The sequence below is a fragment of the Aphis gossypii genome, chromosome 1 (genome assembly GCF_020184175.1).
Source record: "Aphis gossypii isolate Hap1 chromosome 1, ASM2018417v2, whole genome shotgun sequence".
Lineage (NCBI taxonomy): Eukaryota > Metazoa > Arthropoda > Insecta > Hemiptera > Aphididae > Aphis > Aphis gossypii.
Window position 1 is genome coordinate 46,912,696 of NC_065530.1, and position 25,855 is coordinate 46,938,550.

General features: G+C 28.0%; 1 protein-coding gene across 3 annotated transcripts; it reads right to left on the minus strand.

Moving 5' to 3' along the window:
* Positions 1-1,179: 1,179 nt before the first annotated feature.
* Positions 1,180-25,558, minus strand: LOC114122881 (homeobox protein Hox-B7-like). 3 transcript variants are annotated; one of them, XM_050197288.1, is made up of 5 exons: positions 25,440-25,558; positions 16,046-16,390; positions 13,305-13,433; positions 5,157-5,260; positions 1,180-3,411 (listed from the first exon to the last, which is right to left on the minus strand). In XM_050197288.1, exons 2-5 carry the CDS (start codon positions 16,362-16,364, stop codon positions 2,944-2,946), a joined length of 1,020 nt encoding a protein of 339 aa, XP_050053245.1. In that variant the 5' UTR covers positions 16,365-16,390; positions 25,440-25,558; the 3' UTR covers positions 1,180-2,943. The 3 variants fall into 3 exon arrangements, with proteins under 3 accessions (XP_050053245.1, XP_050053243.1, XP_027841463.2); XM_050197286.1 differs by lacking the exon at positions 25,440-25,558 and adding an exon at positions 20,754-20,911; XM_027985662.2 differs by lacking the exon at positions 25,440-25,558 and adding an exon at positions 17,502-18,249.
* Positions 25,559-25,855: the final 297 nt, after the last annotated feature.

Consider the following 25,855-nt stretch of genomic DNA (forward strand, 5'->3'; position numbering starts at 1 on the left):
TCTTTAACATAGTCACTGGTGACCTCAAAAATATGCAGTACGGAAGGCTGTATAATATAAAAATATGGAATTATTTTCCAAAGAATATATTATATATGTATTTAAATTTTTTTTTTATGAAACAAATAAACAATATTGGAGTAAGGACGAGTTTTGGGAAAATTTTATCATAATATCAGAATTCAGAAAGTTATTCCTTTGGAAACAATTTTTAAATCTGGACAGTAATTAACAAAACTGAATGCAAATTTTGATATAATGCTCATTTTTTATTATTATGTAGATGTATTGTGTCACAGTTTACCAAATTAAAAATCTTACCTGTATTATATTTTATTGTTGATGCATAAAAATTGAATAATTGTAAATAACAATAATTCAATATAAAGCCTAACTAAATAATTTGAAATTGTGATTGGCTTGATGTAAATGTATCAATAGAAAAAACAATAAATGATGTTTCAAATTAACTTGTTAATAATTAGAGAAAGGCAAAATGTACGTCACTTGTAATGTAATGTATTTGAAAATATCTAATTACATTTTAAAAATTGTGTTAGAATGGTTTTTATTAAATTAATTTATTTGTTATCATAGTACTTAAATTACATTATACAAAATTAATTTTTATTTTTATTTAATGATCTATTAACTATAAATAATTAAGTTAAATTAAATGATTGGTTTACATTTGAAATACTTAGGTACTCAAAAAAGTAAAAATTGTTTGTAAAATAATTCTTAAATATTCAAAATATTACACATCCCTGTTACACAATCACATTATAAGTTACTTAGCTACCCAGGTGGTAATTTTAAGTGAACATGAATTAGCCATTAGACTTACCTCCTTTACTATTTTTTAATAGAGTTATGTTAATATTGTTTATTATAAGTTATAGGTAGCCATTGTTTATTAACTTATATTAACATAACTAATAATTCAAGTTTATTTTTTCATTTATTATACTGTGTGTACAGTGAAACTTTCCTTAAAGGATACCTCCAAATAGAAGGACTGTATTTTTTCCAGACAAGGACATTTCACTAAGCACTTTTTTTTATAAGAAAACTACTGATTTTTGGACATGTTAAATAACATACTCTTTATACTTTATTAGTACTAATTATTATTGTGATTTTAGTCGTTTTTGAACGATTTTATAGAATGTGAAAATTAAAAATCTATGACGTATAGCCGTAATATTACTAAATATGATGATCGTTTCAATCAGTTCAACCGACACACATGCTAATGCTTCGTTCTTCTCCACTGTTCAACCACAAAATCCGCTGAGAGTCTTGGCCCGTCAAATTACCAAACAAATCAAAGTAGGCGATTGTTTTCATTGAACCATAATAGATATTATGAGGTGATATACGTACCTATACCGCTTTTATTTTAAGAGGTTTTACCCATCAATAGTTAAAATAAAATATGTTTTTAAATAATAATTACCATTAACAAAGTAGGTATAATATTATTATCATTATCAAGTCAATATTCTATTTTCTAGTGTTTGTATGTGCTTACATAATGTAAATTTAATGTACTAATATTCAATATTCATATTAGTAGGTACCTACATGCAGTCGTATACTCGTATAGTTATTAATTGACCTGAACATTCATTATTGTTTATTACACAGCACAATCTTGAGCCTACAACCTACTCCATATCCAACCACTTTCGAATAGCTAACAAATTTCCAAATATGTTCGCTATTCAGAAGTTTCACTGTTAAAATATTTTACTTGCATATCTTCGCTGGCAGAACAACCGTGACCTAATCGGAATGGTCCAACTTTTTAAGAACAAAAAACTATTTATATGCTTGGAATTTCGAAATTTAAGCAGTAGGTACCTGACCTATATTATGTATATGTCCCCTAATAATTAATAACTTTTAAAAGTGTAAATGCAGCTGTCCAAAAAGTTAATTTTACTTAAGATTTTTAATATTACCCCATTGAAATATTTTGATTTTTCACTGTAAACATAATGTTGTTATACAATCTCAGGTTAGGTTAAATATTTTATACTTAAATGATTTCACGAGTCTTAAAATCATTAATGCATTGATACCTATATATTATAGGTAGGTACGTAATGGCTATATAATACCTTATCAAAATGTGAATTCGAATTTGTTCATTGTTTTGACTCATCAAAAATGAATCTCAATAGACGACGATAAATAATAATATGTACATGGCATTTGACTATTTGAGCCAACTCGACTTGCACAATGACAAACACAATATCGTTATATTATTATCATAACATTGTTTATTATCGCCGTTGTAGTGCGTGTCTTACATCCTAAATAATTGGTATAGCTGGTAAGTAATAGTAGGTATTTAGGCACCTATGCCTAGCAGCTAAACGACGCTATAACCAGTGCTGTGATTAGTGTGGGTGCAGGGGGTGCAATCACTGGAGGCTTCGAGTTTGTTTTTACGATCGATTGTTGGTTATAGATTTACCGAATTTGTAAAATTATTATAAGAAATTGAAAACAATAGTGATCGATAAAAAATTAGCCGTTTTAAGAAATTAAGGTCTGTTTATTTTAATCTCAGTTTATATAGACTCAGCCGTATCCCTGCAACTCGCGGTGCGACTCGACTTAAAAGAACACTGCACGAATCACGCAGTATTTCACACGGAGTTTAAACATAATTATATTATTTACTTCCTTTTTTCAAAATACAAAAAAATAAAAATAATAATGTACACAATTTCAAACGACAGATATATAAATAGCAATAATTTTAAGTCTCCAACGACAGCAATCGCACCCCGCCGACCTTCCCAGAGCAGACTTAGATCCCGCACTGTTTATATATTATTATGACAACGCTTGCGATTATAATACAGACGGACAATAAGTGCGCGGCGACGACACACGACGAGAGCGCGATAAATAAGGGAAATTATTTTATCTCTGTTGGTGGTGCATCGGATGGTGGTGGTTGTGATGGTGCTGATGGTGTTGGCGTTCCGTTTTGGCCGCGTGACGTTCGACCGCCGCCGCCGCCGCCGCCGCCTCGTCGTGTTCCAGCGACTCGGCGGGTCCCGTCGAAGTGGTCGTCTGCTGCGGCGGAGGACCGCAACCGAAGTTCTGAAGCGCACCTCCGGTAACCGACGGCGGCGAGTTCGCCGTGGACGCGGCCGTCACCGCCGCCGCGGCCGCGGCCGCCGGGAAGTAACAGTGCGGCGCGAACAGCGACGCGTAATGCTGCACCGGTTGGAAGTATCCGTGCCGGTGCGCGATCTTCAGCTTGGACGCCAGCTGCTTCTTCCACTTGGTCCGCCTGTTCTGGAACCACGTCTTTATCTGCACTTCGGTCAGGTTCAGCGCCTTGGACAGCTCCATGCGCTTGCTCACGCTCAGGTATTTGTCCGTCTGCGAACACGGGCAAAGGCCCCGACCGTATTATCGTATTTCGGGCGACAGTTGTTATCGAGACCAGATACCGCTTTTGGCCGATTTATTTCAAATCGAAAAATTCAATATTACTATACGATTCGTGTTATAAACGCGCAGAAAAGTATTCAAAGTATAAGTCGTTTACGAATCACGTGTATTTATAGTACTTATAAAAATAAAAAATACCGACCTATATCTATTTTGTAATAAGTAAAATATATTGTTTCGGTGAATAAATCGTAGGTAGTTTTATATTTACTTGTTTGTAAAAAATAATAATTTGTCCGCGATAAATGTGTTCAATTGGTCGAGAAAATTATAGCAGAACGTCTTAATAAATAGGCAAGATATTTATTAAGGTAAACAATTTTTGATATCGCCAAATCTATTGTTATTTATTTATTGATGGAGTAATTTCATTTGCTATATTATAATCTTAAAGTAAATAAACTTGTTAGTGCGTTTATAAAATGTACAGTAAAAACCATAGCAAGTAGTAAAAACACTAAAAACCCTTTGTATGTGTATAATATATTGCCTGTCTTACCCCTGAAATTCTACCAATAATTAATAATATTGTATTCCGAACGGATAACGGTTTTATAAAATAATAAAACTCCTGTGAATAACTTTAAAATAATATCAGCTATATAAACATCAGTTTTATACAAGACATTAAGATCATCAATTATTCCAACGTTCAACTTATAATGTGACTATTAATTACGATTTAATAAATTCTGAGTGCTTTAAAACTTAAACAAGATAGATTAATATATAACAATTTATGTTTCTTTATCTAAAGATTAATTTTAACTCAAAAGGTATGAGTTGTTCTTTTTTTTTATCGACAAACTAAATTTAGAAAAATTTTGATTAATTATTTATTTTGTTAAACGGCCGTGTCAAAAAAATTAAATATTTTTTCTGTTCATTATTTATTATTGAAAAATGAGATAGATTTGTTGAGAATAATAATACACAATAAACTCCGTTAATCATTGATAGAATTTATAATTGGTCCTTTTGAAATTGTAACTAAACACCAACATGTATTATTTTGTTTTTTTGCAATTATCTGAGATAATAATTGTTAGCTATAAATACTCGTATATCTATCTGATTTATAAATTATGGAGTTTTAATTTTATAGGGTTATTAATTCATTATAGAGTTGTATTAATGATATATTTTAAAATTCATAAAAAACATTGCCACTATATTGTCTTTAACCAATCATAAGGAATATTACATTGATTATAATATTAAAGGTAGATACTTTATATTGTGATCTATAACATATTACTGGAAACCACTTAAACTATTTGTCAATAATTTGCTCAATGTACATATTATACGCGTGTTTATTACGATAAGTATAGTATAATAGTTTTTGTTTGTTACTTTTTATAATTAATCTCTTGCAGTAATACGACTAATATTATAACTCAACAATTAATCAAATTACATAACAATTACAGTCACTTATATTGCTGAGCCTTATTGAAGTAACATATTCACATACTTGTAGTAAAATATGAATTTTTAAAAGATCAAATAATGTATTTAGATATTTTTTGAATATATTTTAAAAACTAAGATGTAGAATATACAAAATCTAAGCATAGTCTGGTTTGAGTGCGATTACTGTGATGCCTCTAAGATCGAGTATTGACGGTTCTAAAACGATTAAATATCATGATAAAAACAAATTTACTCACTTTAAACTCTGCTTCTAATCTTTCTAGCTGTTTTGCACTATACGCTTGCCTTGGTTTTCGATCCAAACCGGGTTTTCTAGATCTTCGCCCCACTGTTTTTGGTGCTGTTAAATAAAAATATATATATGTATAACATTTCTATGTGTTATTAAGAGGACGCTATTCAAAAACATGTAGTATCCCTTTAATTTCTAATTTGCAAGTTTTTTTGTAGTTGAAAGTTCATAATTTTTTTTGTATTTCTATGTAAGGTTAAAAAATGTAACACTAAGTTCTCCATAAGTTTTTCTTCAAATAACCATAGAAAATACTTGAGCGTCATTATAGGAAAAAATGTCACGAGAGTTTGAATTTTAAATTTTTATTTTCAATTTACAAATTGTAAATATATATCCTAAGCTGACTAATCATTTCCGTTTAGAATCGTTTTTCGTATACCTATCATTGCATTCAAATTTAACACGCCTATCATAGTGACTTTCGCTGTATGTCAGAGGTCTACTCGATATCTATACTGTACAGCAGAACGTTACCACTTGATAAACTTTTTTTTTATAGTTAAAAGTTAATTTTGGAGAAAATCTACATAGGTACTTCTTACACTGGCAGCAGCGGCCATTAGTTATTATATTAATTACAGTTTTTTACTAATGAAATTATTGCTTAAAAACGTCGTAAACATATATTCTACGTTTATTTATGAAGGTTGTAGATTTTTTCAGTTTCCATTAATTTTCTTTCTTTTAAATTGTATTCCTAGACAAATGTTCGAACCAAAATAGTTAAATTATGACCTAAGATATTTAAAAAACATGCAAAGTGACAATTATTAGTTTGTGAAGTCATAGAACAAAAAGTGAAAACAAGAATATTGAAAAAGAAACATAAATAATGTACAAGAAGTAATGAAAGAATTGCAAAAAAAATTACTTGTTTATACTTTATTTGGGAATTTTCATACAATTTTTTTCTAGCTACTTATTTGCTAATTTTCAAGAGGTAATAAGTTTTTAACCATAAACAGTAAAATCAATAATTTTAACTATACCTTATTGACAATCATAATACAATTATAATGACAGTCTTAAGTCATTGGAAGGAAGATATCCCTAGACGTATCGTAATTCATGTATGAATAAAAAAATATTTAGACCCCAATTTACATATGTACAAAATGTAGTCGAGCCGCAATTTACATATGTTTAAAATATAACCAGGCCGCAATTTACATAAAAATTAAAATTGGGATGCAATTTATAACGACCCGTGCGAATTGTAGAATTGTATAGGGTTTTATTAGTTCTTTTATTACATCCGGTGGATTCGTTAAACAATAATTAGGGTCATGGCCCACGGGCACGAAATATGATTATTGGACGTTTAGGACTACCTACACTATGGCCATAGCTACAAAGCCGACTCTAAATTAATATGAATTGGTTATTAGGTAGGTATTTAATATTATAACAAAAAGTCAGTGACAAGACGCATATTATAATATATAATACTATAACATAGCAGGGATCCACTGCCTGATAATTTGGCTTATCAAGGTTCTTTTAAAAAAATCATTCATCAACATAAACGAATATTACGAAAGTTACCTACCAATATAATATATTTTGATACTATGAAACTTACGACGATTATGGAATTACCTATTTCTCCAAGGCCCGAATAATATTGTTCACCCGGTGTTCTTTTTAACCATCTTAGATATCGCAAAGTAATTTATAGGTAGCACGGGTACCCTGACTAGTATCCACTCTTGCAGCCGGCTAGTGAATTAAAAATCGAAACTTGTTTAGGAAAGTTTTTCCGCTATACACAATTGACTTCATCTCAGATGATACACCTTCATAGCCCGCCAACGCGTGTACACGTGCTGAGTTGATTCTAGTTTTTTGGGGCCCTAAAGAAAATTATTTCACCGTACCTTTTATTTTTAAACATATAACATTTGACCAAAACGTCCAATAATGTAGTTTTAATATGTTTATGATGTTTTTATGTTTATTTGTTTGGTAATACCCCACATAAAATATATATTTTCTATTTGCTTAACGAGTTATAAAGAAGTATAATTTTTAATAGACATTTTATTAGGGAATAAATATTTTATTAACATCTTAGGTAATGGCATACCTAGTGCCAAACATGTTAATTATTATTTATTACCAATTTTAATTTTTTTTTTAATATAATATTATTAATCAGTGGCGGTTTATTGGAGGGGGCGATGGGGGCGATTTTTTTTTATTATGTATTAATGTAACCCGTATATTAAAATTTAGATTGTAATTTTAGTAATTTTTATTGAGGGTTGACATTTTGACAATCGCCCTTCCCCTTTGAGGTTAGATCAAAACCGCCACTGTTATTAATCAGTAAAAGAAAAGTAAAATAAAAATGTTAACGTTAACCATATGTCATTTTATCAGACACAGCAAATTAATTTATAAGCAATCTATAATATGATTTCAAAAATCTTAAAAGATTATTTTAAATTAGTTAACAAGGTATTTTACATCGATTACCAAATTCGGAATTGATAATTATTTACTATAAAATATTTTCAAACTGAATTTTCCTGATTTATTTTTTAAATGGGAAAAGAGTGCAGTGGCACAATCAATGTGAATAATTGCAAAATATTATTGTTAATCAATTTTAAAATAAATTTTTTTTATTATTATTATTTAAAATATACAATCTGTAATTAGTACTTACAATAGGTAATTTTCATGGTTTTATATTTTGTACTAGGCATGGTGGCGTCATAGAAGAGGGTGTCCAGTGATACTACTTCAAAATAATATACTTTAAAATATTTAAAAATTTAAATTAAGGTATTGGTAATAAACAAAATGTTAAAAAGAAATTTTCATAATACTATTATTATATAGTTGTATCACTTTTATATTTTCTTACACATGTCCAATATATTTTATCGTCTTATAAAATAGATATTTCGTCTATTTTACTTTATGTGATATTTTTTTAATATTACTATATAGGTAATTTTTTATTATTTTTCATGAATCATGATTTGTCCTTAAAATATGTGCTGGCTTGGACCACGGGCGCCCATTGAGGGGGACAAGATAGGGCACTTTCCCCCTCCCAGGCAAAGAGTATAATGAACCTGAAGTTAAAAAAAATTGGCATATTTAAATCTTAAATGTAAATGTGAAAATAACATTAAATCTCTACTATCTTATATTTGATAATTTTTTTATTATTACACATCCTAAAATGTTACCTATGTGCGCCCATGACTTGATCCCTGTTGATCTAGCTAATAGAGCTGAGCTTATCCTGTATAATATGTGTTCAGTAGTATAAACTTACTGTTATCTCTCATAGTCTTATCTTCTCTCGAAGTACCAGAGTGTTATCGTAATAATATATTTATAATTTTGATTAATTGTAAATATAGATAGGTAGTACCTACCTAAAAAATAACCGATATCATATTTAACATAAAAATTAAATGTAAAAATAATCATTATATTGAATTATATTATTTATCTATATTACATTAAATATATACTATAATTTTTGAAAATTATATCACCATAAATTTTAATAACAATTTTTTTCAGTTGATTAATTTAAAAAACCTCATGTCAGTCAGTTGGTTAAAATTGTATATCCTACGCAAATAAACATTTTATTTCTTTAAATATGATATACAATCTATACTGAATTAGCACACTAAGTATAGTATATGTGAGTTTATTGGGTGATAGAAAAAGAAAAGAACATGAGATGCGTAGTTTAGAAGTGATCCACTCAAGAAGTGATCCTCAGCTTGTGGGGAATTAATATTTTGGATACATCCGGACCATCCGATATTGGAGAGGTTGCGCACGAGGATGGATCCAATAGGAAAAGAAGTGACTGTGGTGGCCACTTTTCATTAGAGCTCACACTACACATACATACCAATTTTTTCAAAGAAATATTTAATACAATAATTTAATCATGTAGGTAATTAAATACATTTAAAAAATAAAATATACATTGTCATATAAAGTATAACTACAGTTATGAGAAGTTCCCTCCTCTAAGACTGATAAAAATTTAGCTTCATTACAGAATGCAAGGATATTGATCTAAAGATAACTTCATTATGTTTACTGAGTATTCATAAAGAATTCTACACAAATAACAATATATCGCTTTGCAAATAACATGACTATATTAAACAGCGTTTAGATTTTACAATTTAATAAATTACTTAGATTCTGAACATATTTAATAAATTTAATAAATATTTAAGATTATAGTGGTAATTAAATGACTGGAGGAGAACTGTTCAGGACAGACCATGTAGTCAAGATTTTATTTTTTTTCACATGATTATTAATATACAAAACCTTTTATTTTTAAAAATTAAAAAAATGAAACGCCCTGATACGTTTCTAGTTCAAAATAAGGAAATATGGAAGACAGCAACAGTAGCAGTGAAGACCTTGCACGGTTATAAAATCATATAAGAAGAAGATGAATTTATAACTCATACAGTATTTAAAAATGTGTTTGATGAATATTTGCGTTCAAATGAATACGTATGCAATCCGACTATCTATTTCATAATATGCAGTGACGTAAATTGGCTTCAATTTCTGATAGTGTAGAGAAATATTTTTTCTAACCCATCATACTAACTTTGTTTTAAAATGCCCATCCGATAAACATTATATTTTAATTTTTTTTTTAAGTTAAATTAATTAATAAGTTTTGAATTATTTTAGTAGTATAAACTACTAAAATACGTCGACGTTCTCTTTTAAAATATATTGCATCAAATTCATCAATTACTAATAGATAATTTATATTATCATTGGAAAAATGTTAAACAAATTGTATCGTTGAAATAGGATTTAAAATATAGATAGGTTAGACTAGCACGAAAATTAAATTGTTTATACACAAAACACTTGTAATTTGTAAAAGAAATGTGAATTTTGAAAATAGAAATTATAGGTATACAAATTGTTATGATTTTTTGGCGGCGCAATAATATAAGTTAGCACTACCACATTTTAAATGTGATGGTGCAATTGTTACATTTGCACTACCCAATTTACGCCACTGATAATATGTATAGGTACGTATACCGTTTCGTATCATTGTATCAATATTGATCGTATCGATGTTCCCGTTAGCCTTTTAAATTACGAATAATATTAATTTCAATTGTGTATAGCTGACGGATACGGATATTAGCATAATATTAGGTGTATATAGCGGCGACGGCGTTACTTTTTATAACAGTTGTGGTTTATTGATACCTTAGTATAGTCTAAAGAGAAAACGATTTAATAGTTTTATACACGTCATAGTATATCATTACTGTTATTATTAACAACCCTCGTCGAGTGGTACCACCAAGGATGTGCAGGTCAACCAGAGTCGACCCGGTGCCGTATTAATTATATGCAAAAAAATGATAAATTAAAAAATTAAAAAAAAAAACAACACCACAGAATGCAAATTACTATCGAATCAAGTTTGTGATGCAAATTTTCATTTGACTTTGGGTCAATGTCGATGACTCGTGCAACAATATAGCTGAGTGCGTACAATGTACGCCGTTTTTACATTTTATCATATAAATCTATATAATATTATGTACTTAATAACGTAATAACTTGTACGTTTATATCTACATACGATAATCCAACATTAATACATCATAATTGTTGGTATTGTAAGGTGTCAGAAAGTGCATTACATTACCTTGAAGAATTATTTAAAGAATCTTTAATATTAATCATTCACTCTCGAGTGTTCAAATAAATAAATATTTTATACTTTACTATACAAATTGAATACCTACATTTATACCAGCGTATATGTATACAGTATACACACACACAATCGTGTATCGCGTAATGTGTCACCTCTATATTATTATTGTGACGTCAAAAGTTTCACAGAGAGCTTCAAACAAATTTGAATTAATATCAGCTGTTCGCACAGAAGAAAAATTACCGGTGCCGGATTATTTTGTTAACATATTTTTGTCTCAATTTATTTTCATTTTTATTTTATTGATCTTACAGAAGGTATCAAAAGCAAGGTTATTACTTATTACTAGGTATCCTTCGATTATAATTATGCATATTACATTAATTTTCAATGCTTTAAAATAAACTACGCATAATATTATTAATATTAATTACATATATATATATTATATCCTTTATCAAATTTACTTTTTCCAAGAATTCGATTTTGTGTTGAGTATAACAATATTGAGATCTCTTTACTCAAAACAATTATCTTGTTTTTAACTATCTATATAAGTATAATACTATAATAACAATGTCTCTAAAATAAAATATTAAATTTATTTAGAGTTTATATATTATTTAGTGACTTTTAAATTTTAATAGTAATTTGTATACACCTAGCTAACATTTATTTGTAGTATTATCTACTATATGTATTGCAATTACAAATTACAAACATGAAAATTGGCTTTAAAACCCATAATTTAACTACGGAGGACTTAGAAAGTTATCATATATCACATTATTCCATAATTACATTTCTAATTTTGTCAATTCCATAAAGTCAGTAATTTTGTCTTTGGATGAAAATAAAAATAAAAAATCTACTGAAAATAATTTAACTTGCGGTAAATATGAATTTGGTTTTTTTCTATTTTAAAATAAAGATATACTTTACAGTTCATTTTTATTTAATGATAGTTTAAAAATGATTGATAATGCCTTTGTTAATTAATCATATTAATTTTTATATTTAAATATATTTAAAAAATAATTTAAATACATATTCAGATATTCTTCTCTTTTATATTGCATATAAAATCTTTACCCTACTTATTAAAAAAAAATTTCAATAAGATTAGTCTTGGTATTTGATAAAAACAAATATTATACTTAACTACCTTAGTAACAATAATGAATAAATTATCATTAATAATATTTTTAATTATTGATTAATTTTATACTTTTGGTATTTTGGGACATTTGGGTAAATTTTAAACTGTATCCAAATGTACTATAGACTTTCAAATCTCTAATCCAGGCATGTCAAACACGCGGCCTTTAGCTCTTTTTTTTTGTGGCCCACGGCTATCAATATTAATGGGGTAAAAAAATAAAAATTAAATTAACATCAAGAAAATTTTGATACTTAAAATGATTCAAATTTAAAAAACAAATTCAATGAGGTGATGTACCTGATTTTTAAAAATTTGTGCCAGTACGATATGTAGAAACTTTTAAATTCGCATGTAAAATTATTTCTATGTTTAGAAGTACTTATCAATGTGCGATTATGAGCAACTATTTTCATTAATGATCAGTAATTAATCACCCGTTAGATCCAGATTAACTGACACACATCTAAATTCAGTATTAAAAGTGACTATGTGTAATAAATAATAGTATTTCTCTCGAAATTGAAAAGTTGGTGGGAGAAAAGAGATGTCAAATATAGTCACTTAACTCTTAAATAAATAAATTGGTTTGTTTAAATATTAGTGCAAATTTTTTTGCAGGTAGTTGTTTTTTAATATTTTTTATTTTATTTTTGTACCGCTGTTTTCATAAGCGTAAAGAATAAAATAAAAAATTTTTATATGAAATATTTTTTTTCGTTAAATTTTTATGCACGGCCCTCATAGTAAACTATCCAATATATTTGGCCCACTTGATACTTTGAGTTTGACATGGCTGCTCTAATCTATAAAAATATTTTTTAGTTCAAGAGCTCGAAATCAATGGAACGGTGAAGTATATTATAACTAACGATAGATGATGTACCGATATTAGAGCCATATGGGCAATATGTAAAAAGCTTACTATCCTTTCAAATATTGTAATAAGAGTTACGATTATTTTCTCTTTAAAAATAGCCACCATCCCTCCCTTAAAAAAAGTTAACGCTCCCTTTGCCTGTTCTATCATATGATATAACACTTTATGTTCTGTTATACACCATCATTACTTGACAATTAACATTGATTCGATGAAGCGTGCGACTACGATTTGTAACTAAATAACGATTTTATAGAGATAAACTTGCAAGAATTGAATTTTTCAAAAAAAAAAAAAAAAAATGAATAAATAAAAATGTCAGCTTTCGTAGTTTTATACAGATACTTACCCTGTAGACCAAATAAATGGGACGGTGGTGTCTTGTTTGCCACCGCTGCGGCAGCCGCGGCTGCAAACCACCCGCCATACAGCAGCGATGAATAAGGAAAGTTATGACCGTTAAGATCCGCAATGCTATCTGTGTGCAATCAAAATATATTAATAACATCTTTTTTCCATTAACATTGTTTTTTTTTTCAAAGTTCAACAGTTCAATACGACGTTTTACTAATTAGCAATTATATACCGAATTTACTATTGCTTATATTAATATATTATTAGGTATAAAGTCATTGCAAAAATATAAAAAAGAGCAAGTTATAGTCAATATAATATACTGTTGGTGTTTAAGGATGTATTGTAGAACCTTGTACCTACATTCTAACAACCGTTTATAACGCGATGCCGCGTATTTAATTTTTATTTATTAGATTCCACGTGATTTTAAAGCACAATGTTATTATACTGAAAAATATGTATATCATTGTAACATACGACATATTATTCTGTATAATAGATGATTAAGCTATTTTGAAACAAAACTTTTGAAAAAACATAATTTTATACAAGATCCTATCTCCTTAGACATTCTTAGATTAATCGTATTTGATATTCAGACTTTAATAGTTTATTTTCTTATGATTAGAGATGTATTTTTTAATAATAACAGATTTTGTAAGAAATTTCAAGAGTTTTAATTTAATATTTATGAAAATTATGATTTTTTTTATAGAACTGCAGCATTATCAAATGTCAAAAATTCAAAAAATTAATTTAGTTTTTTGTTTTATAAATTTAATTTTTCCGACAACAAAAAAATAACAATAAAAATACATCATATTTAAACCATATATAGCAACTGACTAGTATTTCATATCAAAAATAATTGAACAAAAAACTTTTAAAAAATATTTAACGTCTAATACTGAAACGTTAATTACTACTATAATACTAAAAATATTAATCTATTTTCAATTTGTTATTTTGAATTTATACATAAAAAATATATTATTTGAAACTGGTTTTCATGGCAATTAGTACTTTTGACTTTTAAATTATAATTTATGTAACGAGAACAATTTATAAGAAATCATGCGAAATCTTGTTCATTGATAATCAAAATCTTCAAATTCTACGAATGATTTTAACTCCAAAAAGGCTGATGAACTAAATACTAAAACCCCTGCATATTTTATTGGTACAGTATAGTAAAATACTATACACTTAGGACCGTTCTTACAATGTCCGGTTAAGTTTCGGTTAACACTAACCGGTAGAATTCTATCGGTTAACTCATGATAAATTCTTTCAGTTAGCATTATCAAACGCTAACCGAACATTGTAAGAACGGCTTCTATAGTGTTTGTGAAAATCGCACACTATTTTTAATTTACAGACTGGATGTATTATGGATGTCAAAAACTTTAAGCAAATGTATTAATAAGTTTGATAAAATCGTTAAATTTTGTTTTATAGTATGAAATTGTTAGTACTGCAAAAAATGAAAAAATTACTTATGTTTGAAAATAAAATAATTGTTATAACACATAAAATACTTATTACAATAAATACTTAATAGCTAATGAAAGCAATTTATCTAAATTTTTTTTAATATATCAATAATATGTTTCAAATTTAAAATACATAAATTTTTAATAATTATCTATAGACTATAAGTGAGTGATTTATAGATAAAAGTAAAAAATGTACGGTTATTTTAATTCAAAAATATCAATTACTTATATTAGAAATAAATAACTAAAATGAACTTAAATTATTATGTAATCAATTTATTGAAACACAAATCAATTACTAATTGATAAATGTAAAATGAATTTATTACAAAACATACCGAATATCGATAATTTTTGTTGCCTAAAATAAAATACCTAAAAACATTTTAAATTAATGAAATAAACGGCATTTTACGTAAATTAAATTACGTTAAATAAATATTATAGAGTTTAATATAAGGACATTTTTTCTTCTGGTTATTGAAAAAATGATAAAAATATTAAGTGTTAAAAACACGAAATCTCAGACAACACTAGTGATAAATATGAAAAACAAGAGAAAACTTCAACACCAAAAGAATACAAAAATGGCTAGAAAATTAAGTTTCGCGTAAAAACTTTAGCATTCTAATAGTTGCGCTTGCAACCTTTGACTTGTAAGCCCTTCAAGGAAAAATGGGGTAAGATGATTATCGTATATAAGTCCAAGTCAATTGATTATATTAAAATTTTTCAACACAATATATACTATGTATTACTATATACTATATGTAAGATTGGTCTCATTGTATTAATATTGTTTAATACTAATGTTAAAACATTATGATAACATAAAAAAATTTGAATATCCTTAATTTTTTAAGTAAAATTTACAAAACATTATCGTTGTATAAGATATAACTATTGTTTCATAATAATGATCAATGTATATTATTATAATTTATAGTAAATGTCGTAAGGATTACATTAATCATTAATGTGTAATATCGTAATTTATTATTTGTTAACTGTTGACCACATACGAGTAGATAGCATTATATAAATTAATAGAATTAGAGTTAAGACGAAAAATTCACTTTGTTGGACCTTAGTGGTCTATCTTACCTCGTTTTTAAAATGGTTATTACACGCTAGGTGTCTCATCATACCCCAGTCTTCCCTAAAGCCTAAATAACCATCACATCACTGACTTATAGTATCGTGAAATACTATCGCAGAAATAAATAATTACACTCACCCACGCCGCGTAACGCCAAGTCGTTCCGGTGACGTTTGCCGATGTCCGATGTCTCTGGACAGGAGTCGATGGCCGTCGCGGCGGCACCGTCGCCACCGCTGAACCGACCCAGGATGCGGTCAATGGAGAATTTGTGATGGGCTAAAGCACCACGTGGTTCCGCAACATCGCTGCCACTGCCTGAAGACTCTGAGTGTCGAGACGGTGACTTAACGATTGCTGTGTCGTCGTAACCGGTCATCGCGGCAGCCGCTTCGTACGCCACTTGGTTATAAGCGCCGGGCGAGAGTTCACTTTCCGAGTCCGAAGACGTATCCATATCTCAAAAGCGGTAAAGTTTACTTGCTAAATAAATACGGTCAATGATAAAATTTGTTTTGCACATAGTGGACATATTTATATTATTCAAGTATATCTTATAATTACGTGTCCATTATATTTAGAAATTTCAGCATAATTGTTATTTTATTCATTATATCACAGGATAAAAGTATGTCAATATATAATATAATATTATAATATACCTACTTGTAACTGGTATTGTGCAAAACCATTTTTTTATGTTGTATATAAAAATATCACATTTTCCAGTTTAACTTTAACCATTCAAATATAGATTCTTTGGATTTATTTTATTGGTACACAAAGCTTATTTTTAAGAGTTTTAATTTTAGCCTCAAGTTCACTAATTGATATATTAAATAGTTTAAATAAAATATTTAAAGAGCAAAAATTTAATTCTAATATCAACAAATTTCCTACAGCACTAATCAACTCTTACTTATCTCTTTTAGACACAATCAGGATCATTAAAATGTAAACATATAAATTTATTAGGGCTTGGTTTATAATAAATGTTGCCTAGATTGATCTAATCTAATTCCTGTTACCCCGAGTGTGTACGCTTTTATACTTTTATATTCATCCCAGATCTCTAAAAAAGGCAAAAAACAAAAGTATGTGAAACAGCAAATGTATATCCTACCGGACATTTACAAGTGGCATCTCTTGGACAAGTAGAAATTATGATGTGCATTTATAAAAAACATAAGTACCTATTTATATATTTTAAATATTTAAAATTATTTATGAATATCATATAGATAATATAAATAAACAAATATATATATCAAAACAATGTGTCTATTTATCGTTGGTTAAGATTTGGCAATGCGTAATACATGTGTATGTGCATGCCAAATTATACGAATAAATTATAAAGAACCGTGTTGAAATAGAACATAGAAATTAATTTGAATATTAATTTTACGTATGGTATTTTTAAATATTTAAAATTCGTTTTCATTTTTTTAAATTACCTAATGTTATGAATACATTTAGGAACCTATATTAATTATCAACCATTTATATGCATATAATATTTATCTGAAGCTGTGTTATAAAATTTAAACATTTAAAAAAAGAAAAAATGTATTTATTTATTGTGTGAACTTACTCGTAATGAAATATTATGCTCCGAAGATCAACAACGAATAACACCGTTAATTACTGCTCAATAAATATTTCGTTTATACTTATACTTATAAATATACTTTGATATATATTGTAGTATTTTTAACAGTAGGCATATAGTTCCATCAGAGTTGTGTAACAACGATAATAATATACTTATATATTTTTTCAGCTAATAATAAAAATGAAAAAAATATACTGACGCGAACTGGGGCCAACGAAAAGGTACGAGCGAAATGAAACGTGAAAATGCGTGGTGCGAATGAATCCTGTTAAACTGAACGGTTTTAAAGTTTATCCCTCGTTTATCCGTTCTGGCCATTTTTCCCACCTACCCTTTGAGCGTTTCCTCGCGGCAGCCGCATCCCTGCCCCACCCACGCTAACCAGGTCCACCCTCCGCCGATGCTACCCGTTCGCACAGGTCCTTTTATACGCCTTGTAAAAGTTCTCAACGTCTTTCAGACAGGATGCGGTCTCCTGGGCAACGGTTTTAGACCGTTTTCGACAAATGGCCGTTTCCATTAAGGCCCAATAATCAGTTATACACGACCAAAAAGCTCTTCGTCTCTTTTGTTGTTCCGCTTCTCCTCCTCTTCAACCATCCATTCCACCCTATTATACAATCCATTTACCTCCAAACACACACACAAATCTGAGTTGAAGGGCAACGTTTAATACGGAAAATGTTCTCAAAACGCCTATTTCCCGGAGATAGTGTTCACACAATAACAATCGACGACCTGCGCATACATACATAAAATATTATACAGAGTGATCGATATTTAAAGTATTTAATTTTACTTAACTGAAATTTGAAATTTATAATTTTATCGTTAAAATTTATAGGTAAATACAGGTAAATAATGACAATAATATTACAAAGTTAAATAATTTAAGAATTCTTCAATTAAATATAATTTGACAGTTTTTATAGAATAATTGGTAGGTTTTTATAAAATGATTAAAATGTCTTACGATGATGTATTTTTTTAAAAGCAATATATTAAAAAAAAACATTACAGTGAAAATAAATTCCAAGTGAAAATTATATTATGGATTAAATACCATCTATAACTATTCAACATATTTACATGTAACCAGTACATAATTATAGTCCGTGAATTAAAACTAGAAAAATGTAAAATTTCCAGTCAATTAGCGATTTACTTCTTATGTACTCTCAAAAAAATTAAAGGGAATATAAACATAACACTACGCATTATATACAATATCACAATATACATAATAATAGGTATATATTATTTGTACACGACGACTATATAATAATTATATAGCCTATCAATAGTATTAGTATATACACAACAAGTATAGTCCAGCACCGCGTTAATCGACTAATTTCCTTACATGTTTATATTATAGTTAGTCATTTAAAAATATAAATGACGGACATTCAATCGCTCTATATATATAATATATATACAGGGAGATTCACCAAACGTGATCACCTCTTTTTTCTTCAATAATAGGTAAGTATAGTTATTCAAAATCTCATTTTTGGAATTTTTAAATAAATAAATATTCAAAGACCATATTTTTCTAATTCTTGGGATAATGTGATATGTAGATAAATAAACTTCTATTTTTCAAACGAGTTAAATTTTAAATAATTTAACTTAGAACACTAAACCGTTAGTATGAATATAAATGAACCTATAATGGGTTCGAAAAAATGTAGCCTAAGGTTATTTTAAAATGTCATTAATTAATAATTAATATTATATCAATCAATATTTATAATTTGTAAAAATTACAAATGGTCCTAGTTTAATAGATTCTTAAACCAATATTATATCTATTTTATGTATATATTTTTGTAAAATCATCTTTGAGGACTATTATCCTTAGTATAAACATTTTAATAATAAAGATATTACTCGTTCGAAACTTCAAAATTTACTTAAAAATATTAATAATAATTGTAAATTATTTAAATAATAATTTTCAATATGGAAAGCATTTTTATCGTTAAAGCCCACTTCTAAAGTATAAAAGATTTCTATAATTTAAAAATATATAAAGTGTATATTAATAAGTATTAATGTATATTATTAGTGTATCAATAAAGTGTGTATTAAAAATGTTCAATGATCAGAATTTGAATCACACGAAAAAATTACGAGGAACATGCTTGGTGAATCACCCTGTATATAACATTTTACATTATTATTTATTAGTATATATTTATGTATAAACCAAAGCGCGCGGGTGGTAAGCCGCAGTGCCGCGTTGGTTATATTATATTATTTTATATAACTAGGTATAAGTATAGCCGTATAAGTAGTATAAATATATATACATATTATAACGTTCGGAGAACTTGGTTTAAAGGGCTCGGCGTCGGCGCGAGTAATGATGTTTCACCAGAAAGGTGTGTGGATCACCACCACCTCCCCCAAGGGGCCGTTGTTGGCACTTAACAGGCGTTTTAAAGAACCCGCCGAGCGTGAGGTGTACGGGTTGGAGGTGGATGGACGAGCGTTTTCGTGCACGTTATATTATATAGGGACGGTGAACAGGTAAAAACAGGTGTTTACGACACGTTTGTTTTCCACAGGACGGTCGAGCGGCCTTTTGTCCACCGCGTTTGTTAGTCCCTTCGTCACCCCCACCCCTCCCCGTTTGCTTGCACTCCGACTCCAATGCCGCAAAGGGCGTGCCGAGCATAACCGCCGCGCTCCGCCTCCGCGATTGCGTGCGCGCACGGCCGCACTTGGACTCGCGATTCCGCACGAAGGGTAGCTTGATTTGACGATCCCCGACGGGTAGAGTCACGAGAGTGTGTGAGATTGTACTCTTTCCCCTTTGGAAGTTGCATGTCAGACCGCCGACGTGTTACAGCAGCACAATATTATATTATATCCTTGCCGATATAAACACGCGGCATATTTACAACAAGTGTAATAATAATAATATAGGTATTCTACTGTAGGTGTAACTAATGTATAAATAATAAATTAACTGTGGAAAAATAATTTTCAGTATAAAAATTAATCAATTTATTGCACAATAATTAATGATAATAATTGATATGTCCTAAAAACTATCAAAAAGGATGTAAAAATAATCAAATACGCCTTACATTTCAATTCTTCTCAATAATGCCCTTACAAAGCAAACCAATTTTTTTATCTACACTCAATCGAGATAAAAACGAGTTAACAAGAAAGGTTTAACAATAACACAAAAACAAAACATCAAATTTTGTTACTCACAATATTTAATTGCATTTATAGCGTGAAGTTCGCATTGCCTTAATTTATAAACAATTTCTTTAGTGTCGGATGCTGACTCTAAAGTATGAACATGATTATTTATCATACCTAATGTGTTATAGTTAATTTAATTTATAATTAATAAATAGTACAAATAGACAATAGTACACAAATTTGTATGTATTTATAAATAAATAAAAATTAATTCAACTTCATACATTCGTATATAAATCATCGACGAAGCGCAAAACGATGAGCATATACTCTTGGTGATTAAATAAATACCGTGGCTGCTAGAGTAGCCGCGGGTCTTAGAAGAAATGTGACGATTTACATTATACACAGATAAATACAATAGAAATAGATAAAAATGTTATCATATATAATACATATTACATTATGATTTTTTTAATACGTAGTATGTTATTGATGAATAATATTTGTATTTTTACTAATTATAATATGTTTAATTTTCTTAAGCATTCCCGAAGAATTCGCCTCCGAATTTCTCAAATATTTTTAACATACAATAATTGTATTTATTTATTCTATATTAAATATCATTAATAATATTATTAAAAACTAAGTAATTATGTATGACACACTCTCGAATCTTAATCGATGCAATTGTTCCACCAGAAGTATTAGTTCTACACTTCTACCTGTCTGTATCCCATCTCCCCTCCCTAGTGATAAATGTTCGTCCACACTTATATATAATAAACATTTGTATAATAAGTGCGAGTGAAAAACCACGTTAATAAAACACGTTTTATCAGCCCATTATTTTTATTGTTAACATAATATGAAAAATACGTAGTATATAATGTGTCAAAAAATCTTATCGTCTATTATATATATATATAAAGTTTATTATTTTATGTAATTTGCAAGTTGTTTTATGTTTGTGTGGAACCCCCTTGGGCGTAGCGGGGAGCTGCTTTTCATATATATTTTATTATTACAGTTCTTATTTTTTTCAACAATACTAATAGGTGCCTAAATTAATAATAATAAAAAAAGAAGCATGCTAAAACTTGAGCTGTTTGTAATTTAAATAATCTGTACACCAAACATTACAATGCCTGAATGTATTTTATTAGACTGTTTAAATAATAAAAACTTTAATAGGATAATATTCATATAATCATAGCTGTGTCAAGAACTAAGACTTTAGACCTATTTTGAAGGTCTTGCATAGATCATCAGATTAATGGACAATATTTGATACAGTATTATTTTCTACCTCAATATTCAACTTTTACCTTTACAACATATTTTTATTATGATCAAAATACATAATAAGTATTTATTATTTGTATATATATATTTATATCTATTATATAAAACAATAACTATAGTAAATAACCGAAATCTTAACTGTATATTGATATAAGTTAATTAGACATGTTTAATTTACAATATGTTAAATCATTAAATAATACAAGCCCTGGGAAGTAGCTCTGCTGTAGGTGTCTAGTACACCTCGTTAATGAATAGGTCACAATAATGAATGACGTATTAAATTTGAATACAATGATGAACGATTATGAAATGAGTATAATACGTATTTTTAATGATTTTTAATTGTGATAAGAACAACTTATAAGAAACCTTGTATTAAATTTCCAAGCTTTTAAATAACTCATAAATAACTTCTCATTTATTGCTCGTTACACAAATTTTATCATATTATATAAATTGAGAACAAAATGAACATTTTTAAAATTATAATATTATACGAGTATGTCTAGTATACTAATATTTAGTAAACATTTAGATTAAAAATCATTATAAAACCAATAGATATGTACATTAATTGTTCTGCAGTTCAGAATTTAAAAACTAGAAGAAAATTATGTAATAATTAATATATGATTCCAAAAGATAACTTTTTATTAAAATTATTTATTGTATAAAATAAATAGAATTATAAAACTATAAAATGTATTACAATTGTTGGTATATTAATGAATAGTTTGTAAGTATTTTATAACTCTATTCGACATTTTATATTTACATATAGAAGTCATCACTTAGAACTATTCAATTAGATACTTTATCATAACTAATGTTTTTGGTCATTAAAATTTGAACGAATCGAGTTAATCTTTTCTGTATCATAACATAAAATGCTTCTAAGTTTTCTTTTTATAGCTAAGTTGGGGATTGGAACGGTTATAAAAAGTATAATATATAATAATTGTTCTATAATTAAGAGATACAATATTATGTTCAATATTTTTTACTAAAAAATCAATTTCATTTTAATTGATGTTACAGTATGCGTGTAGATATTTTATGTGTAATCGGTATTTCACTTTGTAATTGATTAATGATTATCGTTAATATATAAAAAAAGCTAAGTATGATAGGATTTTTATTTGGTTTGCAATTGTACTAAATAATCTCACATTTACACAAAAAATAACAGGAATATAAAATATCTAGAAACATCTATAGCTTTTACAAAGTTTTAAATACTAAGAACTAAAACAGGGAAATCAATAATAGATATGTATATATTAATATGAACCTAATATTAAGCTTTTCGGCTATTTTTGTTGATATTTATATAGTATACCAAGTACCTACATACTCCCATGAATAACTTTTGTATTATAGACGGGAATCATTTTTATTACTACTATGGTGATTATATTTATTTTTAAATTATATTGCATTATTCATACCAAAAAAAATCATTCATTAAAAGTAAATTCCTAACAATTATCATTGATTTAAAATAATATTTATTAATTAGTAGGTACTTATCAACAATTATCAATTATATTGTGATTGTTTATAGTATAAATAGACATACCTATCACTGACGATTGTAAGTGTACAATGTACATATATAATAATACTAAGTGGTAAGAGAGCATCACACTCGTGTGTTTTACACGTTTACACATTGCACAATCTATTTTACGCAATAAAACAAATGTGTGTTTTGCAGTTTCAATTTTATGTAGTAATCTTTAATGATAGACCGAGTTAACCTATTATCAAATTTAAAGGTAAGAATATTATTTGTATTTTCAAATGGATATTTTTTCGAGATTTTAATTTTTAAACTAATCACGAGTATATAACATATTATAATTTAAAAATTTTCATAAGACACTTAAAAATTAAAATATTATTATAAAAACATGTATAATGTTCTTACCTTTAAGTTTGAAAATAAATCAATTAACTCGGCTATTATAAAAGGTTACTTCGCAAAATTTAAGCTAGGTACTCAAACCAATTTGCTATATTTTTCTTTGTAAAGGCGTAAGATGGCTACAACATATGCAGATATGTGGCGTCCTTTGTCATTTTATTTTTCTACTTTGAAGCATCAACTTTTAATTACAATATAACCTATTTTTCATATTATTGTCTGTAATACAATTGTACAAATATAATATAATCGAATACGGAATAGGTATTCGACGAGTAAAATTATTTATATAATTTAAACATTAAAAATGTAAACATCCTATTGGCTATTCGTGATATTTAAATTGATTAATGGACCCTTATTTTAAATATATATAGGTACTGTATACACTATACAGGTATAAATGAATAACGGTAACGTTACAATTATTATAATTTTGTCTGCTCGAATCGGAAGTGAGGAATATTCGATGCTCAATAAACAGTTTCTAATGCGTATACTATAAAACTGCAGGTATTTTGTTTAATATAATAATAAATAATATTAATATATTATTAGTCAACGCGTGGACCGCAGGTGATGCGCAACGTGTTTATTCACACCGGTGCTATGGTCGCGGGTGCAATTAATCACGACACGTAATAATAGCCGTTGTAGTTATAATAACAGCAACGGGAGTAGCGAGTGGGCACTTTAAAAGGGGCGCGCTTCCCCGCCCGTAAAAGGTATACCTACGGTTGCGTGTTTGCTAATTCATTAGTATTATATACGCTCGTAAAACGCTTCACGTAGATGGTAGATATATGATCGGCCTATTGTACACATATACACGGTACATATATTTTAAAACTATAAGGGTCCATTGGATAAGTAATACCCTCTCTCAAAACATGATGATTGTAAAAAAAAAAATGTATAGATAACATATTATAATGTTGTAAACTTGACAAACTTCAATGAATATAAGTACCTTATCCATATATATATATATATATATACATATATAATGTACTGCACTGTAGAATGCATTGTGTCTATACAGATGTGCATTAAGTGCTCGACGATCGGTGGTGTATTTACCGTAGGTGTGAAGGTAGGGGTGACCGAGATCGCGTATACTCATATTATTATATTACATTATTACCCATCAGCGAGCGTTATTTTTTATTTTTTTTTTCCGAAATTATTATAGTATTTAATAAAAAGAAATTTTACACTGTGCGAAATAATTTAAGGTTTCAACTATTTCATTTTTAAAAACAAATAAATTTATATTTATTGGTTTTTAGTTTTTTTTATTTTTTTTTTTAACTAAATTAAATAAAGTTTTATATCAACTACATAATTGATGTTATGTCGGTCAAAGGTAACACTTAAAACTGTTTAAAGAATCTTAAAATGAAAAGCAAATGGAGATTTTTTAGTAGTACAATCGTATGATCCATAGTTATTAATGATTACAAACTAGAAAAAAATATTTTTTACTGCAAAAGTAACTAGGAAGTTATACTTACACGCATATATTACTCGAAGTTCTCTATTTTGATTATTTAATACTTGTAGTTGATAGTTATAGAGGAAACGATTAAGGAAACGATTTCATAAGTCAATATTAAGTAAAGCTTGCAAGGAAAATTTGTTTATAGTCATAACTTATTAACTCACATAAATATAATTATCTAAACTAAAATTGTAAATAATTTACCAGTACCGTGGTAATGGGCACACATTTTTGCAGAGATACCAACAGCAAACATATTACTAAGAATCATTTTGGCAATAATTTTATGTTAAAACTATTAAATATTTACTAAAGTCTAAAATGTTTATTCCTATCACTAACCGACTTTTTTCAATAGTTTATTGTTTCTAGTACCTGTGGTACCACTGATAATATATTTTTTATACAAATCTATAGATAAATAGAATT